Source organism: Martes martes (assembly GCF_963455335.1).
Source record: "Martes martes genome assembly, chromosome: 11".
Taxonomy (NCBI): Eukaryota; Metazoa; Chordata; class Mammalia; order Carnivora; family Mustelidae; genus Martes; species Martes martes.
This window is the reverse complement of record NC_137899.1, coordinates 106,461,795-106,487,105: the sequence shown is the minus strand read 5'-3', so window position 1 is coordinate 106,487,105 and position 25,311 is coordinate 106,461,795. Positions and strand designations below refer to the sequence as shown.

General features: G+C 56.4%; 1 protein-coding gene across 5 annotated transcripts; it reads right to left on the bottom strand.

Annotated features, from left to right (window-relative positions):
- Nucleotides 1-610: 610 nt before the first annotated feature.
- Nucleotides 611-20,122, bottom strand: NOM1 (nucleolar protein with MIF4G domain 1; the record flags this gene model as incomplete). Of its 5 annotated transcripts, none has more annotated exons than XR_013967650.1 (12): nucleotides 611-2,053; nucleotides 3,140-3,437; nucleotides 3,770-3,879; nucleotides 5,615-5,746; nucleotides 6,288-6,420; nucleotides 6,970-7,091; nucleotides 7,875-8,042; nucleotides 9,824-9,934; nucleotides 11,643-11,966; nucleotides 16,007-16,202; nucleotides 17,686-17,813; nucleotides 19,103-20,122. XR_013967650.1 is itself a non-coding variant. In XM_080818487.1 (11 exons), the coding sequence occupies 11 exons, from the start codon at nucleotides 20,120-20,122 to the stop codon at nucleotides 3,281-3,283; spliced, it is 2,601 nt and encodes an 866-aa protein (XP_080674613.1). In that variant the 3' UTR covers nucleotides 611-3,280. The 5 variants fall into 5 exon arrangements, 3 of the variants coding, with proteins under 3 accessions (XP_080674613.1, XP_080674614.1, XP_080674615.1); XR_013967651.1 differs by lacking the exon at nucleotides 611-2,053 and adding an exon at nucleotides 5,302-5,368 and having other exon boundaries at nucleotides 3,419-3,437; XM_080818487.1 differs by having other exon boundaries at nucleotides 611-3,437.
- Nucleotides 20,123-25,311: the final 5,189 nt, after the last annotated feature.

The following is a 25,311-nucleotide window of genomic DNA, read 5'->3' as shown; positions in this document are numbered from 1 at the left end:
CCCAGCCCCTGCACGAGCGCTCAACTCTTGGTGACTGGTGCCCAAGGCCACCCAGCCCACGTGTGGGCTTTGATCCTGAGGCGCTGACCGTGGGCCAGCGATCAGGAAGGAACCGGATCTCCCCTCCATCCACCCGGCTCCTCCTTCTAAGCCGGTGCCCCAAGTCCAAGCAAACCACAGAAACCCTATCGCTGTTTTCATGGTAAGACCCAATTAGTTTTGTTTTTTTTTTTTTTTTTTACAAAAGAGCCAGAGGCGATTTGCTTAATTATTTTTGTGAAAAAGCATTAGAGTATTTTAAAACTTTGAAGGATGAGTTCTGCATTATGAATGTCTTATAAAAATTATTTTAAAATAATTTAAGACTTACAGAGAAGCTGTTAAGAATATACTTTGTATAAACCTCACCCAGATCCACTACTGGTTCACATTTTGCCTCCTTTGCTTTATCTGGGTCTTTGGGCAAAGAGGGAGGGGAGGAGTGAGGGGGGACCGTACCGTTTAGGTGTAGCCCAAGCCACAGGCTAGGCACTTTCCTAAACTGGAAAGATAAGGTGTGCAACCAGCAGACCTGTTGTTTCAAAATAAACCTTCACTGGCACTCTAAATAAAACATAAAAAAATACTTTATTTATTCATTTTAATACATGAAAAAGTTTGTTCCTTATTCTGTTTTAGAGATGAAATCCCCTAGGGACTCCTGGCTGGCTCGTCGGTAGAACATTTGATTCCTGATCTCAGGGTCCAAACCCCAGGCTGGACGCAGAGATTACTTAAAGGGGGGAAAAAATGAAGTTCCCTAAAAGACAAGGTCTTTTCACAAATTCTGTCAATACAATAGCAGTTCTCAACCTGCACCACAAGCAGCCCCCACATTTCCATATATACCAAGCACTGGGGACAGTATTTTCCAGATGCAGAGCATTACCGTAATACATCTTACTTTTTTAAGATACATTTTATTGTACATGGGATATAATAAACTATGATACTTTAGAATTAAGTTTTACTTTATCTTTTCAAAAGATTTGTAAGAGACGGAGTACAAGCAGGGGCAGAGGGAGAGGGAGAAGCAGACTTCCTACTGAGCAGGGAGCCTGACACAGGACTTGATCCAGGACTCGGGGGATTGCGCATGACCTGAGCCGAAGTCAGCTGCTTCACGGAGCCACCCAGGCGCCCCTACCGTAACACATTTTGAAAACCCGTGTATTTACAAGCAAATCTGAGTTCACAGTGGCTTTTGGTCAAGACACACTTACTGACAGCATAGCAACATGTGATAACCCGTGACAGTTTGCTGCTAAAAAGGGCTTTTACACTGAAAAAGGAGAAATCAGCGGACGGCCTGCCATATAATACATGCCAGACTTGGATGTCAGGAATTAAGTCACAAATTCATCCCACGGCAAAGAGACAGTTTTATTGTTTTAGTAGCAAAAGACGATATAAAAAGAGGATTCAGTTGACACAAGTTTATCTTCTGCAAAAAGTCAGCCTGCGCAGCCACGTGCCCCACTAGGTGAGGGCCGGGTCAGGGACAGGGGGACGGTTCTTCTCAGTCTGAGCGGCTGCCCCCACCGCGAACGGCCTGCGGGCAGGTCTGCGGGTCGTCAAGGAAGCAGGAGTCTGCACCGAGGTCGATGGTGTCGCTAAGCCCGCGGTCTCGCTCGACTGACGCACTTTTCTTCCAAGCCCGACCCCAGGACGCAGGCGTCTGTGCTGAGCCCCAGTGGAGGGGGGCACCTGCTCAGCCCCGCCGGCTCCCCGCCTGACCCCCGCCCGCAGAGAAAGCGCAGGCTCCCGGCCGGTGCGCTCTGTTCCCTGCGGACGCGGCCAGGGAGCGGCTGGGAAACGCGGTGCGGGGCGGTGCGGGGCGGCCAGCGGCGGGGCCGACGAGCTGGGAGAGGCCAGCAGGCCACGGTTCGTGCTCCTTGCACGTTCAAGACTTAAATCGTTCGTTTAGGGATGCACACGGAGACGCTGCCAACGTCAAGTGGTCATTTCCGAACACACGCTGCTGCTGGCTCATGTACAGACGGTGTCTGAAAGCCTGTGACAAAGGGGGTTTCCGCGGGAGCGGCCTCCCTCGGGCCAGGGGACCCCCCTGCAGGACAGCGTGCCACTGCCGCCGGGCACGTGCCGATGCCCCAGAATAGACTATTCCGTGCACATGTTCTGATAACTTTTCAATAACCAAAGGGGACACTTAGCTCAAGTTCGCAGCATTTATGACAGAGAAGCCAATTCTAAGAGCTGGAGAAGGACAGACATTCGTCAGTCACGACTGACTTTGCACAGACTTGGCCAGAGCCGACTGTACTCGTGGGGCGCGTCTGTCGCTAGATGAACGTTCATTGCTCACAGGCGGCAGTGCTGCCCCAGTCACTTACTCCTCCCAGGACCTGGCCCAGAGGCCCACCCGTCCAGCGTCTGACAGCTCTCTGGCGCCATCCGAGTTGTCGAGGAAAGCGCGGCGTGTATGGGACGGACACACACGGGACGGGCACACACGGGACGGGCACACACAGGACGGACACACACGGGACGCGCCCCTGCACATGGGAACCGTGGCCGAGCGCCAGCAGGAAGCTCCCGTCCACACCACGCGGGACAGGCATCCGCAATGCTTCGGGCAACCGCTCACCCTCCCCACACGCTTGCGTTTTTGGACCTTAATGGTTTTTGGACTTTAAATCAGTCCATCAAAAAGATAAAAGACCGATCCATTTCTTTATCACTGCACCATCTAGCGGACCATCTATTAAAAATAAGGCCACCACAGGGGCTCCCGTGGCTCAGTGGGTTAAGCCTCTGCCTTCGGCTGAGGTCACAATCTCAGGGTCCTGGGATTGAGCCCCACATCGGGCTCTCTGCTCTGCAGGGAGCCTGCTTTCTCCTCTCCCTCTGCCTGCCTCTCTGCCTACTTGTGATCTGTCAAATAAATAAATAAACATCTAAAAAAAAAAAATAAGGCCACCACACACGTGATCACGTGCACACCCCGCCCTGTCTCTACTGGAGGACGTGCTCGTGGCCGCCTGTCCTGCCCTCCCTGCCTTCTGCCCTCCCCACTCTGGAAACATACATGAGAACATTTAAAACAGAAACACAGTATGACCTTGAATTTAAAAATTACCGGAAACGCAGGATCTTAAGTACAGCAGCCCGTGGCAGAGCCCCGCCACCTGCACACGCGGTCAGCGGCGTTAACGAGCCTTCTGGGTTTAAAAAGGGCGTTTTCAGAGAAATGAGCACACCACTGCTCTCGGCTTCGGGACTACATCGTCAGGGAAGCCTTGCCCTGCAGAGCCTTGGCGGCGAGGTCAGCCCTCGCCCTCAGCCGGCCGGCCGCCTCCGCGCCCCTCAGCAGGAAGTGGCCGATGAAGAGCTTCAGACCTTCTCTCAGCAGCCCCAGCTTCGGGTTGTCGCTCACTCTGCGAGGGGCGCAGAAGCGGGTGTCAGCGAGGAGCCAGCCTCCCCCGGCCCCTGGCGTCCGGGAACCTCCCACCGGGAGACGACCGAATGGCTTTGAAAAGCGGAATTCTCGACTAAGAGCTTAACAGCGTCCTTCACGCATGAGAGACCGTCACTGCCAGCTGTCAGGCAGCTTCATGTTCCCCAAATTGAACGCAGAAGGTACCAGGTTCAAATAAGGTACTAAGCTGCGCATCGTGTGCAACAACCTTGCTTTTTCTAAGTCAACGTAAGTGAAAATAATTTCCTTCACCTCTTCTCCATGTTTTAACAAAACAAGCTGAGAACATACCTTGCAAAAATTGAACCAAGGTCTTCAACTTCTGTTTCCATTAACACAATATATAATACTTTTCGTAAAAAGTGGACTCTGGGTTTATCCAGTTCGCTGAATTCAACTACCTAATTAGAGTCAGGACAGAGAAAACAAATTACATTTAATCAATTTTTTCAGTAATTTCAAAAGTAGGGGCACCTGGGTGGCTCAGTGGGTTAAAGCCTCTGCCTTCGGCTCAGGTCATGATCCCAGGGTCCTGGGGTCGAGCCCCGCATCGGGCTCTCTGCTCAGCGGGCAGCCTGCTTCCTCCCCCCAACCTCTCTGCCTACTTGTGATCTCTGTCAAATAAATAAATAAATCTCAATAATTTCAAAAAGTAGAGTAAAAACTCACCCACCCCTTTAAGTAAGGCTGCTTCCAGCTACAGGAGATGGAAGAGCTATGGGCGAGGGCGTGTGGCCATGGCCTCTGTGCCCTGCTGGCAGGGGCATGCATGGCACTGTCCAGAGCAACCTTCCCTGGACGGAGTTTCCGTGAATCAAGAATTTAATTCTAGAATTGAAACATACGTATCTCCAAGCCTTAAAGAAACTACGCCCTAATTAAAACCATACATAGAAAATTTGGATCTAGGAGAAAATCACTCATATAATATATGTTCCCTAAGAATCACATGTAAATTTTGGTACACTTACACAGTGGACTACAGAAGTGCTAAAATCAGAGAACAGAATCCCAGATTTTAACGTGGCTGTGTTTCAGGCTCGTGCTGACTTACTGAACCGAGAGGAGCTATCTGGAGCGTGGGGCTAGGAGACTGCCATCCCCACGGAGGGGGACCGTGTGTGAAGTAAGAGGACAGGCCATCTGCGGGAAGAGTTCCAAAGCATGCCTGAGGGCCAGAGAGGCCCCTGGGAACGGCAGGTGGTGGGAGAACGGAGCGACGACCCTGGGAAAAGCTTCAAGGACAGCTCCGGGTTCTAAAGAACCTGGGGAATGACCGTACCCTCTTCAGTTCGGAGCTCAAAACTCGAGTGAACTGAAGGCAAGACCTAGCCACAACGAGAAGGCAGCCCCTCCGCGCTTTACAGTGCTCCCGCGTTTACAATGTGGCGTAAAGCTCAGTGGCCCAAATCTAGTCCCACACCCCGGAGAGACACACAGTGACCCCAAGTCAGCGCCCTGGCGGACGGCCACATGCGCACAAGCGGGAGATGGCGCCTGCAGTCCGTCTGCGGGTCAGGGAGCAAGAGGCACAGAAGCCCAGGCCTGTGCACTCTCTGGCCCTCGGGTTCCCTCACCATCCCCGTTTTCATGCCCAGGCCATGGTGGTCCCGCTGTCCAGGCCTGGCGGCCACCTCCCACCCCGCGTGCTCTGCCTAGGTTCCCCTGTCCACTCCAGACCAACGGCACAGCACGTGGCCTCACTGGCTCCGATGCGCTGCAGGAACATGGCAGGGCTGGGGGCGGGGGCGGGGCGGGGCGCCCACCACGAAGGGAGAGGCGGCCACGGAGTCCTGGCCACGGAGTCCCGCGCCACAGCTCACCTGCTCCTACGCCTCCCCGTCCTCCTCCCCGCTCAGCAGCGGCCAGTGGGGGATTTAGAACTAGGACCTGCGCATGAACCCAAAGTGCAAGTGAGATTCTCAGAGGTGAGGAAAACAACTGTACCCGTGCCTCGTTCACGAGCTACGTCTACACGGGAAGCCACTCTGGCTACTTTCTAGGACGGCTAGGACGCGATAAACACCCGTCCCCGGTGAGTCAGAATCTAAGGACGTGCGTTTTCTTGAGGTACTGGATATGAACAATCACACTACCGTTTTCATCACTTTTAATACTTTCATCCAAGATACAAACCTTTAAAATAGAAAGCGGAAGTGATTTCGTCTTCAACAAGTGAGCTACCAGGTGAACCAAATTAGAGAAATTAGTGGCTGGCAAATTTTCTAAGTCCCGAAATTTATCCCATATGCTGAACTGGAAAGTCATCTGATAGGGAAAAAAAAGAGAGTTACAATGCGGGTCGCTGTTAGGACAAGTCACCAAGACGTGATCCAGACATATTCTACTGCTCGTTTACTTGGAGTGGTGTCCGAGTCAGGATGAACCCGGAGCAACGTGGCCTCCTTCCCTGCACACACCCCTCCTGTCCTGCCACAGTAGCTTCTTTCTGCTGTGGGTCTTCCCCTCCAATCGGCAGAAATGCTGAGAAAGATCAGAGAAGGCTGGTGCCATCTAAGATCAAAAAGGTATTCCCCCGGGGACGCGGGCTGCATGACACCCTCCTCTGAGACAGGAAAAGGGGGCCTGGCACTCCTTTGCCCCAGTCACTCGGCCTCCATGACGCTCACCTGCTCTCCCTGAGAGAGAGCCCGGCTATGGGCATGGGCCCTGGAATCGTCCCCCTGCACATGGCACTCGGCCCAGGCTGAACGTCTCACTCGGGGTGCTCATTCCGGGTGGGCTGAGCCAGATGACGTCCAAGGAAACAGTGGAGCACAGGAGACTGGCGGGTTGCTAGTGGGCTTACCTGGAACCTTCTCTGGTATTCACAGAACTTGCCAGCCAGGAATGCATAGAAAGGGTTGTAGGTTTTCTCCTGAAGGCAGCAATCCACGAGAACATGAACGATCTCCCGCTCCTGCTGGGCCTTCAGCCCCAGCCTGCGAGACAGAGACGGCGGGGTCACTCTCTCAGGAGGGCGCACCTGCCGGGCAGTCTGGTTCAAAGGGAAGGGAGGAGAGGCGTGGGAGTCACGAGACAGGAACCGTGGGCAGGCCTGTCCTCGTGCCCGCGCACTCTGGATTTGAAGCCCATAAAGGAAAATTAGCATCAGATTTGCTGAGAAGTATTTTGTGAAGGTACACAGGTACTTTCAAAATCTTTTTACAATTACAGAAACTATACTAGGAAGTCTTTAATTTAGAAGTCATCAGAAACACAGCCTCAATATGAGGATTTTAAGTATATTTATAACCACCCACAGACACTGTGACTGATCAGTTGGTCAGCTGAGACTTTTAATCAAAATATACCATAAAATGTTCCAATTTGGAACCACCAGTGGCCAGCGCAGGAGCGAGACTGGATCGAGGGCAGGAGGGGAGAGAGGGCCGACCGGCTGCCCTGAGCAGGAGCTGACCCGACCCTCCGTAAAACCAGCTGTGCTGATTTCTTCGACATCTGATCAAAGTGTCTGCACTAATGCTTACTTCAGAAGCTTCTCAAAGGCGTCCAAGAAATCTTCACTAGTCATTATTGTACAGAATATGTTCCTCCTGACATCGGTGTTCATTCTCTGCTTTTGGGCGAGTTCTAGTATCTTCCCACTAACCTGAAAGAGGTGCAATTAAGATCGCATCGATGTTTCAAGGAGAAGTTACTCTGTTTACTGTGGTTACCAAGTCTCTAAAAGAGAATACGTACGCTTCCCTGGCTCATACTGAAAATTAATTCCGAGTTGTGTGGAAATACGTTTACGTGTGAATGCTACACCTTCATTCTTGGGTACGCTCCCACAAGAGAAAACCAGAGCAAGAGACAAAGCACGCCACAGCAGACAGCCGCCTGGTTCGGGGGAGCCTCTCAGGGGCCGTGTGGCCCGTCGGTCCAGGCAACACCAGCATGTATCAGGGAGAGGAGGCCTCCGACAGAAGAGCCAGGACGATGAGGGGTGTCATGGGATCCTGAGACCAAAAAGGGTGATCAGGGGAAAATGAAGGAAACCTGAATAACACAGGAGCTTTGGTTAAGAATCAAATACCAAGAAATATGAAGAATTCCGACAATCTGGAATCCAAGTCTAATGGACGGGAAGCCGCACCTTGTGGAACACCCGTCCCTCAGGACTGGCATCTGCAACCCAAGGGATCGGATTTTCCCAGGCTCCCCCTGTTCCATTCAGCCTTTAAGTCCTTTATGTACGCTATTTTGGGACTTAAAAAACTGTTAAAAAGAAACCACAGAAATGAGTGAAATTATATTACAAAACAGTAACAACTTCTGCAGGGCCTCTGAGGAAACCCACGCCTGTTATGTCTCATAACCACGCAACCAACTGGGGACTCCCGCAGGGTCTGCCGCGGGACACCAGGGGGACAGTGCAGGGCTCTCATACCGTCCCCGAGGGCGGCTTCTCTGCGATCTTCTGCTGACTGTTGTCAATCATAGGGGCCCCACTCCACGCGGACCCCACGATCCACCAGCGGCCGGTCTGCTCGGCGTTCAGGATGCCGTCCCAGGAGATGCGGAGCTGAGTTTCGGCGCCCGAGCCGGCGCCGCGTGCCTGAGAGAGAGGAGCCAGTGAGACACGGCAGCTGCCTCACAGTCCGCACTGTCACCGTCCTCGGGTGTTTTCTGCTCCTGACCGTGGAACTGCTGGTTCATGAGCCCTGGGCCGGGTCACTGACAACCGGGCCAGCCGACCAGTTTGGAATCATGCCAAAGGCAGAGGTAAACTCAGTGCCTCTGCCTGAGGGCTGTGGGTCTATCACCCCGAACACCGCTGTCTTTGGAAAGCTGTCACACCCAGCAAGAGGCTCAGGTGCAGATGCAGACCCCAAGGAAAGCCGCACGGAGCTGGTGGTAAGAACTTGCCCAGGAGCGCCTGGGGTGTGCAGAGCCAACGATCTGAAACCTGCCCAGAGCCACGGCCAAAGAACTCCCTGGCTAGGGATGTCAGTGGGTCTCAGCTGCCGCCCCACATTGGGAGTACCTGGGGAGCCTCAACAGGTGGGCCCCCACCACCCCCACGCTGACTTCATCAGTCTGGGTGGGACCCTGACCTGAGCCATCTTTCAAAGCGATCAGAGTTTTCTATCGTGCGTCTGACTTGAGCACCACAGGCTCAGTGCTGGGGACGCTGCGTTCATAGGGACAGCCCCGTACCCGGCCCACTTGGAGGGTCTCACCACAGAAATGTGAAACTTCTTCCCAGTATCTTGGAACTCCTTCCCCCCGACCTTGTAAAGATTTTTTTTTTTTAATTTATTTGACAGACACAGATCACAAGTAGACAGAGAGGCGGGCAGAGAGAGAGGAGGAAGCAGGCTCCCCGGGGAGCAGAGAGCCCGATGTGGGGCTCAATCCCAGGACCCTAGGATCATGACCTGAGACCAAGGCAGAGGCTTTAACCCTCTGAGCCATCCAGGCGCCCCCCGCCCCGACCTTTTAAAAAAAGATTTTATTTAACAAAGAGAGAAGCAGCAAGAGAGGGAGCACAAGCAGGGGGAGTGGGAGGAGAAGCAGACTCCCCACCGAGCAGGGAACCTGATGTGGGGCTTGATCCCAGGACCCTGGGATCATGACCCAAGCTGAAGGCAGACGCTTAACCCACTGAGACACCCAGGTGCCCTGGAACTCTTTTATTTATTTATTTATTTACTTTAAAGATTTTATTTATTTATTTGACAGACAGAGATCACAAGTAGGCAGAGAGGCAGGCAGAGAGAGAGGAGGAAGCAGGCTCCCTGCTGAGCAGAGAGCCCGCTGCGGGGCTCGATCCCAGGACCCTGGGATCATGACCTGAGCCGAAAGCAATGGCTTTAACTCACTGAGCCACCCAGGCGCCCCTGGAACTCTTTTTTTTAAAAGAATTTATTTACTTTAGAGCGAGAGAATGCAGGCACCAGCAGGGGGAGGGGCAGAGGGACAGAGACTCTGAAGCCAACTCCAACTGCCCCTGGGCATGGGGCCTGACACCGGGCGTGATCTCACCACCCCGAGATAGCGACCTGAGCTGCAATCAGGAGTCAGCTGCTCAACCGACGGAGACCCCCGAGCGCCCCTCTTGGAACGATTATTAACCAGACATGGCACCTGACTTCCAGCTCCAACTGCCTTCACAGTTTCACGACAGGCCCACGTGGACAGGGGAGCTCACCAAGGGCACCGGGGTAGCTCCGTCGCTTAAGCCTCCGACTTTAGCTCAGGTCATGATCCCGGGGTCCTGGGCTCGAGCCCCCATCAGCTCCCTGCTCAGCGGGAAGCCTGCTTCCCCCTCTACCCTGCCCTCTGTTCGTTCTCTAATAAATAAAATCTTGAAAGAAGACAAGACAAGAGCCTCACCAACGCTCTCTGTAACTTCCTGAGCTTCTCCACAGGCTCAGGGTCATAGCCCGGGATCTTCCGCACGTCATTGTTCTTCAGGGCCAACATGGTCTCCAGCATAAACCGAACCTTTAAGGAAACAAAACAGAAGAAACCGTTTCATAGAGTGTGAACAACGGACCCTCTTTTCTGGGAAGAACCACATTGGCCGCACATAGGGTCACCGCTGCTGGCGGTAAACCAGTGATGGTTTTCTGGGGAGACAGTCACCAACGTGAACCTCTTGCTCAGGACCACGTCTCAATACGACTGTGCCACCTGGCCTCTGCCGGGACCCTGAGCATCCCGAGATCTGACGTCTTCTCCTCCGCCCCCATCACCTCGACCCACCTGCGGTGCCCATTGCGCCCCCGAGGTCTTAGCTCCACCGTATTCCAACTTCTTCCCCATGCCTGCCCTTCTTAGCTTTTTAACTTTCAAAACTGAAAATATCCTAATTAGGAAAAGTTGCGAGATGATAAAAAAGAATTTCTGCATACCCCCTCTGAGCTTCTCCCCAACACCACCTACTTACTGCTACCTAACTCGCCCGCTGCAAAGCTCCCATTTAACAGCGTACCCTGATCACAGTCAGGGGTGTGCAGCGGCCATGATCAATGTCAGTACATCTTCATTGTCCCCAGAAGAAAACTCCACGCCCACTATGGGCACCCCTCATCTCCCCAACCCCCATCCCCAGGCAACAGAGGCTCCTTCCTGCCTCTGCTGTCTTCTGTGTTTTAAACTTGGCCTCAGAGCATTCAACCCAGGAACAAGTGCTTCCTTGGGACACTGGGACCAGGCTCCAGGAGCCTTGTCCTGCTCTCTCTCCCCTAAACAACGCAGCTGAATGCCGGCGCTCCGTCCGCTCCCCACTGGACCCCAGCAACTCCCCAGCCTGCGCAGCTCCTGGGATCGCGCCCCTTCGTGGCTGACCCCTCATTTCACGATTTCCGAAGCCTGTCGTTCCTCCTGAGTCTGTCTCATTCTACTGTCCCGCCATCCACCAGGGGCAACCCTGGCCCTTCCTGCCCTTCACACTACCTTTCCCGCCAGCCCACGCCATCTGCTCACTCCTACCTCCTAACCTCACAGCCACTGCTGCTATGCTAAGGCTCCCTGCCAGAGCCCGCGACAGCCTCTCCTTGCCCTGTCCTGCCCTCCTCTCCCGCTTCTCGGTGCGGTCAAAGTGCTGTGAAAACAGCATACATCGTTTACCTGGTTCAGAACCGTCTGTGCCTCTAGGATAAAATCCCAGGCCCCTGAAAGGGTTTACAAGGCCTCTTGAGGCCAGCCTCTGCCTGCCCCTCCTGCCCTGCTCCCTTGCAGGCTCCCGACACCAATACTTCTCTTGTTTCTAAAGTGACATCCTCTGCTCTCTTTATAGGCTTCCCGCGGCTCGCCTGTGCCTCTCAAGCAACTGGCAGATGAGGTAGGAAGCACAATCAGCCCCCACTTCCTCGATGGGGAAACCGAGGCTTGGAAGACTCAGGGCCCATCATTGTTAAGCAGCGGGGCGGAAATCCAAGAGCGCGGACGCCTGAGGCCCGTGCTATAGCCTTCCTTAGGAAAACCCTTTCTGAATGGAAAAATGTTAAAGAAACTGATTCTTAAATTCACAGAATACCTGAATCCTTAGAAGAAAAACAGTTCATTCACATTCTGGTGATAAAGCCACAGAACCTGATGAGGCAAAAAACAATGGGGATCGCGAAGAAATTACGTGTGATTTTACCCCAAACACTTATTTTTAAGCTCTGGTCAGTGTGTGAGCACTTGGGAAGCAGGTCAGGCATACCCTGGTCTGGTCCTGGAACTTGCCACTGGCCTCGCTGGCTTTGGTCTGGGCCTCCACGATCAGTTCCTTGAGTGACAGAGCATCATCTTTTCTCAACGAGAAGCCCACGGTTTTCAGCATGAACAGGGTCAGTTCGATATCTTTTTCTGTGAACGTCCCAATAAGCTTTTTCAAAATGTCAAAAATCAGGCAAGCGTGCACCACGTGGAAGTTATACAAGTGGGCGACGATGGTGAGCAGGTTCTCACACTCCTTCCCTTCGCCTCCGTTCTTATAGGCGGCGTCAAACCTCTTCACCACGGCCTCCAGAAAGTGAGCACCGACCTGGACAAAGCAGAGAGAGTGTCACTGCAAACACGTAAAAATCAAACGTTGGCAAGCTCTTTGCGGGGATCCTTCTTCCTTCTTCAACAAAACTTAAATGTATGTTGAAAAAAACCAGTGTTTTTTTAAGTTAACCCATAGAGCGTACACGCAGCAAGGTATAAACTCCCAACACGGCGTGAACTTTAAGCACTGAAGTCTGAACGGACAGCATGAGGCCGCAGTGACCGAAGACACACGGCGACCTGCCGTGGCTCCAAAACCCCTAAGAACATCCTCTGGTCTTTAAGATCAACAAGGTCCTGTTTTGGGCCAGCAGCCATTCTGGTGCCTTAAAAAACGAAAATTAATTCAAACTGTCAACACGCGCAGAGCTCTAGAAACATCCTGCTGTTCACCACCCTCGTCTCTCCGGCCTGGAGGAGGCCAGAGGGGCCTCTGGAAGGGCCAGAGGCAGGGGCTCAGTGCGGGCAGGGAGTGATGTCGGCGCACTGGCCACGGAATGAGCACTGAAACGTGGACGAGGAACCCGAGGGATACACCCTCCCCCTCCTCCTACCACCATACTGTCCAGGTACGACCAGCAGGGAAATCAGAACTCTGCAGACAGCAAGACAAACACAGGCATAAAACATACTTAGATTTGGGGCACCTGGGTGGCTCAGTGGGTTAAGGCCTCTGCCTTCGGCTCAGGTCATGATCCCAGGGTCCTGGGATTGAGCCCCGCATCGGGCTCTCTGCTCAGCAGGGAGCCTGCTTCCCTTCCTCTCTCTCTCTCTCTGCCTACTTGTGATCTCTGTCAAGTAAATAAATAAAATCTTTAAAAAAAAAAAAACCAACATACTTAGGTTTGTTTTCAATCACACGAGCGGAATAATTACGTTAACATTCATCAAAATTCTAGATTCCAGGTAATATCTTCAAGATAAAATACAACTTAGTACGACTTTCACTTTTTAACATGTTGTTTTCTTCAGTAATCCGCACGCCCAACACAGTGCTGGAACCCACAGCCCCGAGATGATGAGTCGCACGCACCATGACGGAGCCAGCCAGACCCCTACTTAGGGTAACACTAAAAAACAGGGAGAACATTCCTGTTGCTGAAGTTACTGAAGAACATACATGAATTCGGGGCACTCGGGTGACTCAGTCGTTAAGCATCTGCCTTCGGCTCAGGCCATGATCTCAGGGTCCTGGGATCGAGTTCCGTGTCAGGCTCCCTGTTCAGTGGGGAGCCTGCTTCTCCCTCTGCCCCCACCCCCCGCTTGTGCTCTCTCTCTCTCTGATAAATGATTAAATAAAATCTTTAAAAAGAAAAAAAAGATACGTTAATTCTGACTTGGGGAATTTAACACAGATTTGTGCACACCTGATTTTTATTTCTAAACGACTCAGAAACAGTTCAGTAACTGACAACACAGGCTTCGTAACAGACTCTCCTGTGAATTCCCGTGAGGAGCTTTTTCTCAGGGAGCTGTGGGAGGTGTAACGGCACCAGTCCCGAGGGCTCGTCACCTGCCGGGAGAAGTGCTAGTGCGCCTCGTTAGCGAGTCATTTCAGGTGCCCTTCGCGCTCTTGGCGGAGGTGTGAATGAGAAGTAGGACCCGTAACCTCCAGCGTTCAAGTCTGTGAATCCCTGCACGTTGTGCGCGAGCAGGGCCTGCAGCACTGACTGTCGCTCCGGCTACTGTCTCTGGAGAACCCTCCGCAGTATGGAGCAGCAGCGTGACGTGGACGGCGGGGGTTCCAGGGAGGCTCCCTGACAATGGCAGTGGGCCCTGGCACTCCCGGGTCCCCTCTGGTGGGACGGCGTCCAGTGTCTCCGTTATACTTCACCATGAAAAGGGACTCATGGGGTCTTAGGTGAAAATGAGAACGGCTCTTAGAAAAACAGCTGCTTTGGAAGCGAGATTCTCCAAATCGCCAGCACAGACGTCAGGGAGGAGAGTCGTGCTGCCCCAAAGATTTGGGGCCTGAGACTCTCTGTACCCCCTCCCAGCGCCCAAAAGGTCCCGGAACCTGCACCTTCCAAACTTCACCCACCGTGACTGCTGCTGGATGCGAAAGCCTGGTTCCAGACGTTGTCTATGGAGAGCGACGCAGCCCGCAGGGGCGGGACAGGCGGGAGAAGTGCCGTCCAACCGGAAAGCATCCTCCCGCATCACGCACAAGTTAGGACGACCAACCGTCCTCGCCCCAGCACGTCCTCTCGGCCGCACCCCAGAACGCGCCCGCCGCCTGCAGACCGTGCTGAACCACCCCGTGCGGGAAGACACCAGTGAAGAGCTGCCAGGTGACGGTGGCCCCGTGGCAGCCCCAGGCAGCATCTCCCTGGTGGACCGTGGAACCTCTAGTGGCATGAAGGACACGGAGCCCGGCCGGTCTTGGCCGCTAGCGAGAGCCCCACACAGGCTGTGCTGGACTCCAGACTCCAGACTCCAGACTGCAGCGGACCAAGACAAAGAGGGGGGACAGTGTGCCGCCAACAGCTCCAGAGCGCTCTGCGGCCGCCCACCTGCCCTCCTGGCCCTGCTGGGGCCTGCGAGGATAGGCGGAAGGGGGGCACCCATGTGCAGACCTGCCCCAGGGGCCAGGCCGTTTGCCGGGCTTTGCTGCTGAGGCCCCTTCCTGGGATGAGGGTGATCAGAAGGCAAAGAAACCAAAACTGCCAGGAGAGATCCTGCCCCACAGAAAGCCCCAAAGGGAATGCGAGCTGGGGCGGCCACTCTGGAGAACAGTGTGGAGGTTCCTCAAAAAACTGAAAATAGAGCTACCCTATGACCCAGCAATTGCACTGCTGGGTATATATCCTAAAGATACAAACGTGGTGCTCCGAAGGGGCACGTGCACCCGAATGTTTGTAGCAGCAACGTCCACAATAGCCAAACTATGGAAAGAACCTAGATGTCCATCAACAGATGAATGGATAAAGAAGAGGTGGTATATATACACAATGGAATACTATGCAGCCATCAAAAGAAATGAAATCTTGCCATTTGCGACGACGTGGATGGAACTAAAGGGTATTATGCTGAGCGAAATAAGTCAATTGGAGAAAGACAACTATCATATGATCCCCCTGATATGAGGAAGTGGAGATGCGATGTGGGGGTTTGGGGGGTAGGAAAAGAAAAAATGAAAGAAGATGGGATTGGGAGGGAGACAAACCACAAAAGACTCAATTTCAAAAAACAGACTGAGGGTTGCTGGGGAGAGAGGGGACGGGAGAGGGTGGTGGGGATATGGACATTGGGGGAGGGTATGTGCTATGATGAGTGCTGTGAAATGTGTAAACCTGGCGATCCACAGACCTGTACCCCTGGAGATAAAAATACATTATATGTCTATTAAAATAAATTAATTAAAAAAAAAGAAAAGAAAAGAAAGCCCCAAAGGGTCACTGAGTCCTTCTGAGTACGAATGTCACCCGGAACTGTGAGGCCCTACTTGCCAATCATCCGTTAGTTCCCGGGCCTCAGTATGAACACGTGCAATCAGAGCGGTTTCCTCCAACGACCCTGGGACAGGCCACCCCAGGGGAACGGAACACTGCTTAGGAGGCCGGCACTCACTGTATGCAGTGACAGAAAAGGCCTTTCTATCAGAGCCAGAGTGGGCACCACATGGCCTCCCTGGGGTGGACCCAGAGGCCGGCAAGCGAGGACAGAGCACACAACGAGCGGGGACAAGTCCTCCCTCAGCAGCGGCTCTCTGGTACCCGGCACCGTGCAGGTGCTCCCCGTGCGCTGCCCGAATGAGTCCCGACACAGGCCTGCTTCACACACGAGGGCTCGGGAAGGTCCGGGCCCACCCAGAGGGGGCGCCGGTGTCCCCCCTCGCTGGCTTCAGTCCGGGTCTACCTTCCAGGCTGCTGGCCTCACTGACAAAACACTGATCTCCACCCAGCACGGACACCAGAGTAGTAAGCCCACACGCGGCACCACGTTCAGAGAGTCTGAGACCAGTCCCTGTTGCAGTGGGAATATGAAGAAAAGCCCGGAGCCTGCGCGATGCATGGCCCCAGGCAGGGCACCTACCTCGACCCCGACCGTGTGGTGAAGGATGCTGAGCACCAGCACGGGCTCCATCACCAGCCGGCTGGGCATGGTGGCGTTGGGCGCGCAGGCGCTCAAGAGGACGCCCGTCAGGGTGTCGTTCATGTCCTTCCTGCTGTGGACCATGTACAGCTCCTCCAACTGCCCGCTGATGGAGGCCACGCTTGGCTCGCTCAACCTGCAGACGGTGGTCAAAGCAGAGGAGCGGGTGAGGCCTCACCCCAGGACGGATGCGTTCAGTTGATTTACACCAATGGAAGTCATCGATATTCCCGCTGCCCTGTGTCATGCACACATCTAACCCGTGAGCGGCTCTGATCTCGCCCTGGTAACCTAACATGTATGTGTGTCCTCGCACAGAATCCTCTGGAATCCTCTCTCTCCACCTGAAGCGTGGCCCCGGTGAAGCCCACGGAGGGCTGTCTTGAAGAGCACGGAGACCATCAGGACGACACGCCACGGGTAGCCTGGCCAGCGCCCCAGGCAGAGGCAGGAAGCAGCCTTACTTAGCACATCAGACGTGCTGCTGGGAAAAGTCCAACGTCTCCACTTTTTGGTCTGTGGCCAGCCCAAGTTTCTAGTTCCCACACGGAGAAAAGGTTGCTCCCGTGCTGGGTAGAGGGGAAGGGTGGGCAGGGCGCAGGCCGCCACCGCACCGCCACTCAGCACTCGCACAGCACGCTGGGGGAGGGTCTAGGATGTACACTGTTCTGTTCTTGTCGTTCACTTTTTTTTAGGGGTAGTTGGGGGGCTCAGTTAGTTAAGTGTCTGCCTTCGACTCAGGTCATGATCCCGGGGTTCTGGGTCCGAGCCCTGCATCGGGCTCCCTGCTCAGTGGGGGAGTTTGCTTCTCCCTCTCCCTCTGCCCCTTACCCCGACTTGTGTGCACACATATGCACTCCACTCCCTCTCTCAAATAAACAAATTAAAATCTCAAAAAGTTTAAAAAAAATATTTACTTGAGAGAGACTTCAAGTGCACGTGGAAGCGAGTGTAGGGGGAGGAGCAGAGAGAGAGGGAGAGAGAATGTCAAGCTGATTCCCTCGGAGCGCAGACTGATGTGGGACTCGATCTTAGGACCCTGAGATCACGTCCTGAGCCGGAATCAAGAGCCGAACGCTCAACCGACTGAGCCACCCAGGCGTCCAGGAAACAGTGATCTGTTTTCATTAAAAACAAAGCAATGGGTGGGTGGGGGGGAGAGGACTGGGTATGACCACAAAGGCTAGCAGGAGCCACGCGGTGCTGGGAAGGGTCCCGTCTGCACCGTGGGCAGGGACCTGATGCTTCCGCAGCAGAGAATGCACACGTGCGACCCGGAGGAATGAGCAAGGGGGCTGCACGCCGCATTCCTGAGCCGGAGAGGCATTGGCGGGGGAGGGGGGGGACACGACAGGCCCTGCCAGCCCCTGTTCCTGGGACTTCTCACAACAACCACGTGTGCACCTCCGTGGCTTTTGGACCCTGAAGGGTTCAAAGTACCAAGTGGAAAAGGTGGGCTTCCTGCTTTTCAGGGTACAAATCACAGGAACAGAGAGGGGCAGACCAACCACCATGCCCCCCTCCCCCATCACTTACAGTCTAATTCCCGGGTAAGTTTCTGTAACTTTAGGAAACAGACGAGCCCTTGGCATGGCTGGGGATGGCAACGGGCGAGTTACCTGTTGATCAGACCTTTGACGTGTTTCTGTAGTCTCTCCAGGCCCTCCTTTTTCTGACCACTCGCTGTTTCCTCACCTTGCCTCACGTGGGGCGGGATGTACTTGCCTTCGTTTTCACAGAGACTCTGCTTGAAAGGACAGAATTACAAAAATTTTACATGAACAAGTTCCTCTTCTCTGCTTGCTCTGTTCACGTTTCCGCAGTACAGTCCCAAGGACGGGGAGAAGCTGTAACGACTGACCACCGAGGCTTAACCCCCCTCAGAAATGTGCTGAGCGTCCCGGGTAGTCCTGAGTGCGGGGTCACTGCTGCCGCAGAGTCAGCGTCTTCTCTGCCCTGTGACTTCAGCCCCAGCCGCACCTGAGCCCTCCACTCTGCACGAGCCCAGGCTTCGCTGACGGCAGGCACAGCAGCGCACACGCACCTCGGTCCTGTGCATCGCCAGTCTGGAGGGAGAGTGTCCTAAAGTCACTCCAAACTCGTCCAACGCTAGCACCTACGGACACGTGGCAGAATCGGTCCGGCACTCACTATCCCCAGCTCGGCCACGCCGAGGGCTACACATCACTACTCTGACCCACACTCCCCGGCCCCGCGCGGACTTTGGGAGACAAACAGGGCACAATGCACGCCGTCAGGGAGTTACCCGGGGCTGGGGAAATCACATTTATGCACCCAGAAACCGCGGCCCTCGTGACCCCCATGAGCTCAGGCCGCACGAACAGACCTTCACAGGCTGTGAAAGCAAAGTCAGGACGCGACCAAAGCTCTCGGAGAGGACGGCCCCAGAGAGGGGTGAGTGCGCAGACCACCACGCAGCGAAAGGACGAGGGAGAACCGTGCGGGGAAAGCAGCGCACGTATCTCGGGGCAGAAAGCTGTCACCCGAGACAAGCGGAAGACCGTGCGGCGGTCCCCACGTTCCCCTCCGGGTGCCGGCTGAGAGGAACCGTGTTAACAGCGAGGGGCAGCCCGGGAAGGCCTCGGCTGCTCCGTCCCGGATCCTGACTCGTCTTCGGTGCACGACCCTACCCCAGGGAGCGCCGCGGCCCGGCTGTGTCGGATGCGCCGCAGGAGCAGCCGGACGGGAAAAGGAGGGCTCGGGGAGGGCAGCGCCGCGGCGGCCTCCCCGCACCTCAGTGGCCAGAGCAAAGGGGCGGCGGAGTCCGATTTGGGTTCGGACACCGAGGCAGCAAACACCGAACGAAGGAGACGGGGGGACGGCCACCAGCTTTCTGGGACGAAAGATCTTTAAGGATGTTTTCTCCGGGAGCTGTTCCTTGTGGGATTCCAAACACAACAACCCGATTCGCCACACGTCGGCTGGACAGTGGCCAATACCTCGGCGGGCCGCCTCTGCCCCACTCTTGCCCCCCTCCCTTCAGGAAGAAGCGCCGAGCACCGAGCTCCCACCGACCTGGTCCGCCGCGCCCGAGTCCTCCGGGGCAGGCTCCCTCCTTCCTTGGGCGGAACGGACGCTCCTTCCGCTCCTTCCGCACGCGGCTCGCCCTTGCGCTGCTTTCTGGCCGTCGTCGTCTCCGTCCGCTTCCTCGGTCTCCGCTCCGGCTTCTGCTCCCGGCCGGTCCTCTTCTTCCTCACCCTCGTGCTGCCCTTCGCCCTCGGTGCCGCTGTCGGTGCCGCTGTCGGTGCCGCTCTCGGGGAGCGTCTGTCCGTCCTCGTCCTCCTCGTCCTCGTCGTCCGCACGGCCGCCTTCACACCAGCCGCCGTTGTGTCCAGGCTCCAGGGCCCCCAGGAGGTAGTCGAGCCCGTCCCGGGCGAAGCTGAGCGGCACGGAGCTCCCGCCGCCCTTCCTCTTGCGCTTGTTCAAGCCGAGGCGCCGCTCCAGCTTCCGGATCTCCCGGTCCTCCTCCTCGTTGGCCGCCAGAAGTGCCCGCTTCCGAGCGGCGGCGGCGGCTGCAGAGGGCCTGGGGGTCCCGGGGGCGCCTCTGGGCTCGCTGCGGGCGCGGGCGCCCTTGGCCTGCGGAGGTCGCAGCCCCTCCGGCTGCGGCGCGGCCCGACGAGGGGACGGCCGGCCGCCCGCCCCCGCCGTCCCCTCGTCGGGCCGCGCCGCCGCCCGGGGGCCGCTCGCTCCGCCGGCTCCGCCGCCGCCGCCCGCACGCGGGCCCTGCGCGAGCCCCGCAGTCCTCCGCAGCCGGCGCGCCTTCCTCAGCTGCCGCTTCTCCTTCCTCAGCTCCCTGCGGCTTTTCCTCCCGCCCGGCCGCACGCGCCCGCCCGTCGGGGGCCCCGCGGCGCCGCCGGGGATCTCACCCTCGGAGCTCGCCTGCACGAACTCCTCCACCGCGAGCTTTAGCCGCTTCAGGGCCCCCTCGGTGCCGCCCCCCGGCCCGCGGCGTACCCCGCGCCCGCGCTGCCTGTGGGGTCCCCGCCCCCGGCGGCCGAGCCGGCGCGCCGCTCCGGCGCTCGCGGACGCCGCCATTTTCCTGGCAGCTCCTACGCCGACTTCCGGTCGGGGCGGGACTTCCGGGCAGAGCGGGCGCTGTGCGAGGGCAGACGGGCGCCCCCTGCTGGCGGGAGGGCGGCAGCGCAGGGAACCGCCCGGGAGCGGACAGCCGCGGCTCTCGGGCCGCGTGACGAGCGCACCAATACGTGCTCATCTAACGCGTGACCCCTTCCAGCTCGCGGGGAAGAGGCCTCCCGGCCACCTGCCACAGAAGGGGGCGTAGTTGTGCAGGGGGCGGCTCCAGACGTGCGTGCCTCCGCGCACCCGCAGGGAGGACGTGCGCGCTGGTCTGTGCGTTTTACCGGGAAACCTCCGCCGAGCGCGTTGAGACTGGCTCCTCTCAGCCTCAGGCCGCGGGCTCCCACGTGCGGCGCGGCGGTCACCTCCCTGTGCGGCGGCGGCCTGGCTTCCGGGGTGCTGGTCCCGGGTGTCTCTGCCCGCACACCGGCCTGCGGAGGGAAGCGTCCCTGACCGCCGGGCGCTGGGAGCGCGACCTTGCTGGAAGGAGGGTCTTGGCGGCCGTAATCGAGAGGAGGCTACACCCGGGTCGGATACAACGTTGTATCTTAGTTGTCCTTCAGTTAGAAAAGAAAGGTAAGAGGAGGTTTTCCTGGATTTCCCAGCGGCAAGTAGGGGCGCACAGGGAGAAGGTCACAAAGACGCCGCTCCGCGCCAGGGGACGCCGAGATTTGCGGGAACCGGAGGAGCCGGAGGAGCCGGAGCAGCCGGAGGAGCCGGAGGAGCCGGAGGAGCCGGAGGAGCCCTGGAACGGACTCTCTGCGGGAGCCCCGGGAGGAAGCAGCCCGGCCCGCACCTCGGTCTCCCGCGTGCAGCGTCAGGACGGGGATGAGGCATTCCTGCGGCTCAGGAAACTAGTGCAGCCACGGGAAGGAGGCGCGTGGGAGCACCCAGGGCCTGCTGGGGAGCAGGAAAGAAAAGCTTTGGAAAGGACAAGAGGCACAACCAAATAAAGGTTCAGAACTCAGGGTGCTCAGCAGCCCGGGCTCTGGGGCTGGGGTTCAAACCCTGACTTCTCCGCTTCCCAGCTGTGTGACCTCGCGGAGTCTCAGTTTCTCTGCAAAATGGGCGGGTGATAGTGCCTACGCCCCGGGCTGTTGTGAAGACCAACGGGGTTTTACAAAATAACTTCCTCGTTTCATTTTCACGGTGCAATTTGCACTGCTTCCCTCTTGCTGTCCCCCAGGGCCTCTGCCAGGCCGTTCTCAGTCTGTCCCATCCTCAGTCCTTGCCTCATGCTGCAGTGGTCTCCTTTCTCATCTTACTTTGGGGCTGCGGTTCTCCCCATGCCTACCTGTGAGGGCTTGTTCTCCTGGGCTACGGACACTGGGAGTGAATGTGTCGAAGGCTGAAGGTAGGAGCCTTCAGGGGCGGAGAGACGCTGTGTTGTTGGCTGGTGCAGGTCACCAAGCTCCCAGAGGCAAGTGTCAGGGGAGGCAGGGTCCCCCGGGGGGCAGCTCCAGTCCTGGGGGTCTGGGGCTCAGGGGCAGGTGCATGGGGTGCTGGCCCACCGCTGCTTTCCTGGGTGCCTGCCCTCCCGGGCCCTGGCCATGCGCAAGGGCAAAGCCAGAGCAGGGATGAGAAAGCTTGTCTCCGTGTCCTCACCTCCAGGCTCTGCTGGGCTCCAGCTTCTGCTGTCACGGCCTGGGGTTCGTGCTCCCCCCTTGTTGAATAATTTCTCGGATACTCACTGGGGAGAGGGAGCCAGAGACGCTTGTTTCTAACCCATTTTGACAGGACCCAAATGAATCAAATCCATTCACTGATACAGAGTCCTGGGGAGGGGGTTGGGCATGTCGTCACTTGAGCCGTTGGTGTCCGTGACCTCCCAGATCATCGGGTGTTTGTGAATCATTCTGAGCCCTGGGCTGGCCCTGGCTTCCTTATCGAGGAGGTTCTGTTCTGACGCCACGGATTCTAGGACTCCAGGAGGGACTGATGTGGGTAAATCTTGAAACCCTAAAGTGAGGGAGGCCTTCGGCATTTTTTCTGGCTACTTCTCACTTGGAGGAGCTCTGTTCTGAACCTGCAAACCGCCCCAGCACCACCGGAAAGGAGGCTCTTCTTCCCCAGTGAGAGCAGCTGGGGGCAGGGCAAGCAGCGGCTTCACCGTCTTGTTGCCAAGACAAGGAATGAAAGCGTAAAACCGTCCCTTAATGGCACAGGGCCCATGCAACAAGGGCCCTGAGCAAGTGGTAGCAGCGGATGCTGGCGCGGGCACGTGGGTAGGCTCGTGCAAAAAACGAGCTGGGTGCGGGGCAGGGCCAGGTGTGACAGTTTGGCAGCCCCCACTGCGTTTTCATTCTGGGAGCACAAGGAAACCAGGGGAATGCTTTAGGGAGAGCTCGGGTCTCAGTGTTTGGTGTGTGTGGGGGTGACCTAAAGAGATTTGTATGGTGAAAAGCTCACCCACCTGCCTGCAGGGCTGACCGAGGCGGGTCAGAATGGAAGGGCAGACATGAGGCCGCTGTATCAGACACTTGTCCCCCAGCCTGGAAAGAATTGCGGGTTGGGGCTTTGCCTGAGAGCTTTTTACAAATAATAGCATGAATGATCTATTAAGAGTAATACGAGACACGACTTGAAGTGTAGCCTTTAACTGTGTCTTCGTCCGACTGTGACAGAACGCCACAGACGGGCCTGCGCGCACACGTTTATCTCTCACAGTGCCAGAGGCTGAAGGTCCAAGGTCGGGTGCTGGTAGTCTCAGTGTCTTGTGAGACCCCCTAACTGGTCACCAATGACATCTTGCTCTGTCCTCACTTGGTGGAAGGATGAGGGAGGGCTTGGGGTCCCTTCTATTAAAGCTCTAATCCCAGCCTGGGGCTCCACCCTCCCGCCCCACTCACCTCCCGAGGTCCCCCCTCCAGACACTACCACACGGGGGGTGAAGACTTGAACGTGTGAATTTGGGGGGTGGGGCGCAAATATTCTGTCCATAACATTTAGGCTCACAAACTTTTTTTTGTTTCAGTGCACATGTTGATTAAACAAATTTTTTCTGGGGCACCTGGGTGGCTCAGTGGGTTGAGCCTCTGCCTTGGGCTCAGGTCCTGATCTCAGGGTCCTGGGATCGAGCCCCACATCGGGCTCTCTGTTCAGCAGGGCGCCTGCTTCCCCCTCTCTCTCTGCCTGCCGCTCTGCCTACTTGTGATCTCTCCCTCTCTCTGTCAAATAAATAAAAATTAAAAAAAATTTTTTTCTGATGCAAAATAATTCCAGCTCATCATAAAAAATGGAAGCTTTTTTTTTTTTTTTTAAGATTTTATTTATTTGACAGAAAGAGAGAGAGCACAAGCAGGGGGAGTGGGAGAGGAAACAGGCTCCCCGCTGAGCAGGGAGCCCGATGCGGGGCTCGATCCCAGGACCCTGGGATCAGGACCTGAGCTGCAGGTGGACACTCGCCTGCCGGAGCACCCAGGCGCCCCAAATCGGAAGCATCGTGGTTACACATGTAACGTAAAAGGGACGTCCTCCGTGTGCTCTTTTTTCCAGGGATGCGTATCCTTCTGGATATCAAATGTGTATACTAACTTGCATTATGGTGGTGATGATAGTGATTATTATTTTTTACCAAAACAGGATCTATTGTCTTGCAATCTATGAGAGATACAGCTTTTCACGTCAGCGGCTTGGGGCCTGACTGCTACTGAGCAGAGGCCTATGGGGAACACAGCACCGGAGTACCCCCCCAAACCCCCTGAGTTAGAATCTGCATTCCACAGCCTCCAGGATGACTCTGGGCATCGGAGAGGCCTGATTTGGGATCCACCACTCTTTCCAGTGGCTTGACGGGCTCCACTCTTGTAGCCGGGTGCTAATGAGGAATATTGACAGTTTCCTTTTGAAAACCCAGCTCTTGCTCTCCTAACAAACACTCTAGCACGCGTCGTGTGTGTGTGTGTGTCTGCAGGGCTGGGCACATGCTTCGCACCACCGTCATCCTGGAAGTTGCTTCCAGGAACTGGACACGTGTACTTTTTGAATGCACTGATAATACCACATTTGGAACCCCAGAGCCGTGCCCGTTTGTGCTGCAGTGGTGGGAGTGAGCCCCTGTCCCCGCAGCCTCTCCTTCACAGCGCCTCCGGGGTTTCATCTTCGCCATCTCGTGGGTGACCTTGTCGGTGGCCCTTGGCTGCGAGGTCACATACACCTCCCCTCTTCTGCCTCCTTCACCACCCGGCCTGCTGAACCCAGCCCAGACGTCTTCCCCGGCATCCACACTGGTGCCCTGCCGGAGAACGTTCAGCCAGACCAGAGTCTCCTCCTCTCCATCCTGGCGGCCCCTGTCCCGGGCAGGCCCCAGCGTCTCCTGCCTTTGGCTCTCTCCAGTCCATGGGCTGCCAGAGTGCTCAGTCTCCCCCTGAGTCTCCCCTTGCCGTTCTCCTGCGGAAGATCTTTTGTGGCTCCTGGAAGAACCAAGTTCAAAGCCTGGCCTTCCAGCCCACTTGGGTCCCCGCCCCCGTGCCCCCCACTGGCCTCCCTTCTGCACGTGTCCTGGTTTGGCAGTTCACTCCGTCTCGTACCTCCTTGACTGCCCTCTGGCTGGAAGCGCCCCTTCTGCACGATCCCCTCTGCTTCGCCCAGACACAGCTTCGTGCTTCCCTGGACCCCTCCCCTCCGTCTCCCAGCCGGAGAGCTCAGCTTCTGTCTTCTCCTGCTTGCGGCAGCCACGTGTCTGCCCCCAGACCTGCTTCTGTTCCTGGCTGGCGGTGGCCACTCAAGTATTTGTTGGAACGCCCAAGTGCAGTCACACCGGGGCAAGAAAGAACTCGGAGAGTCTTTCCCTCGCTACGTTAATCAGCTACGGAAAGGCCGGGTCCGGAGCCGCAAGGTCCGGTCTCCCTCTCGACGGCGCTCGGACGGCGTTCGGCTGCAGCCCCGGGGGCAGGTCGGACGTGGAGAAGGACGTTTCCGTGGGAGGAGCACCAGGGCACCTCGGCTCCTGGCCGAGCGTGCACGGGCCTAGAGGTCGGCCGGAGGGTGCCCGGCCTCGGGCACCACCCACCAGAGGACTAAGGAGTTGTCCCTGAGGCACAGACCTGCGCTGACATCTCTCGTGCAGTAAAGAAAAGGAATAGAAGTCGTAGTTGTCTGTCGTGATCTTCAGCGTTTTGCGTTCACAAGCCAACAGTTTATCACAT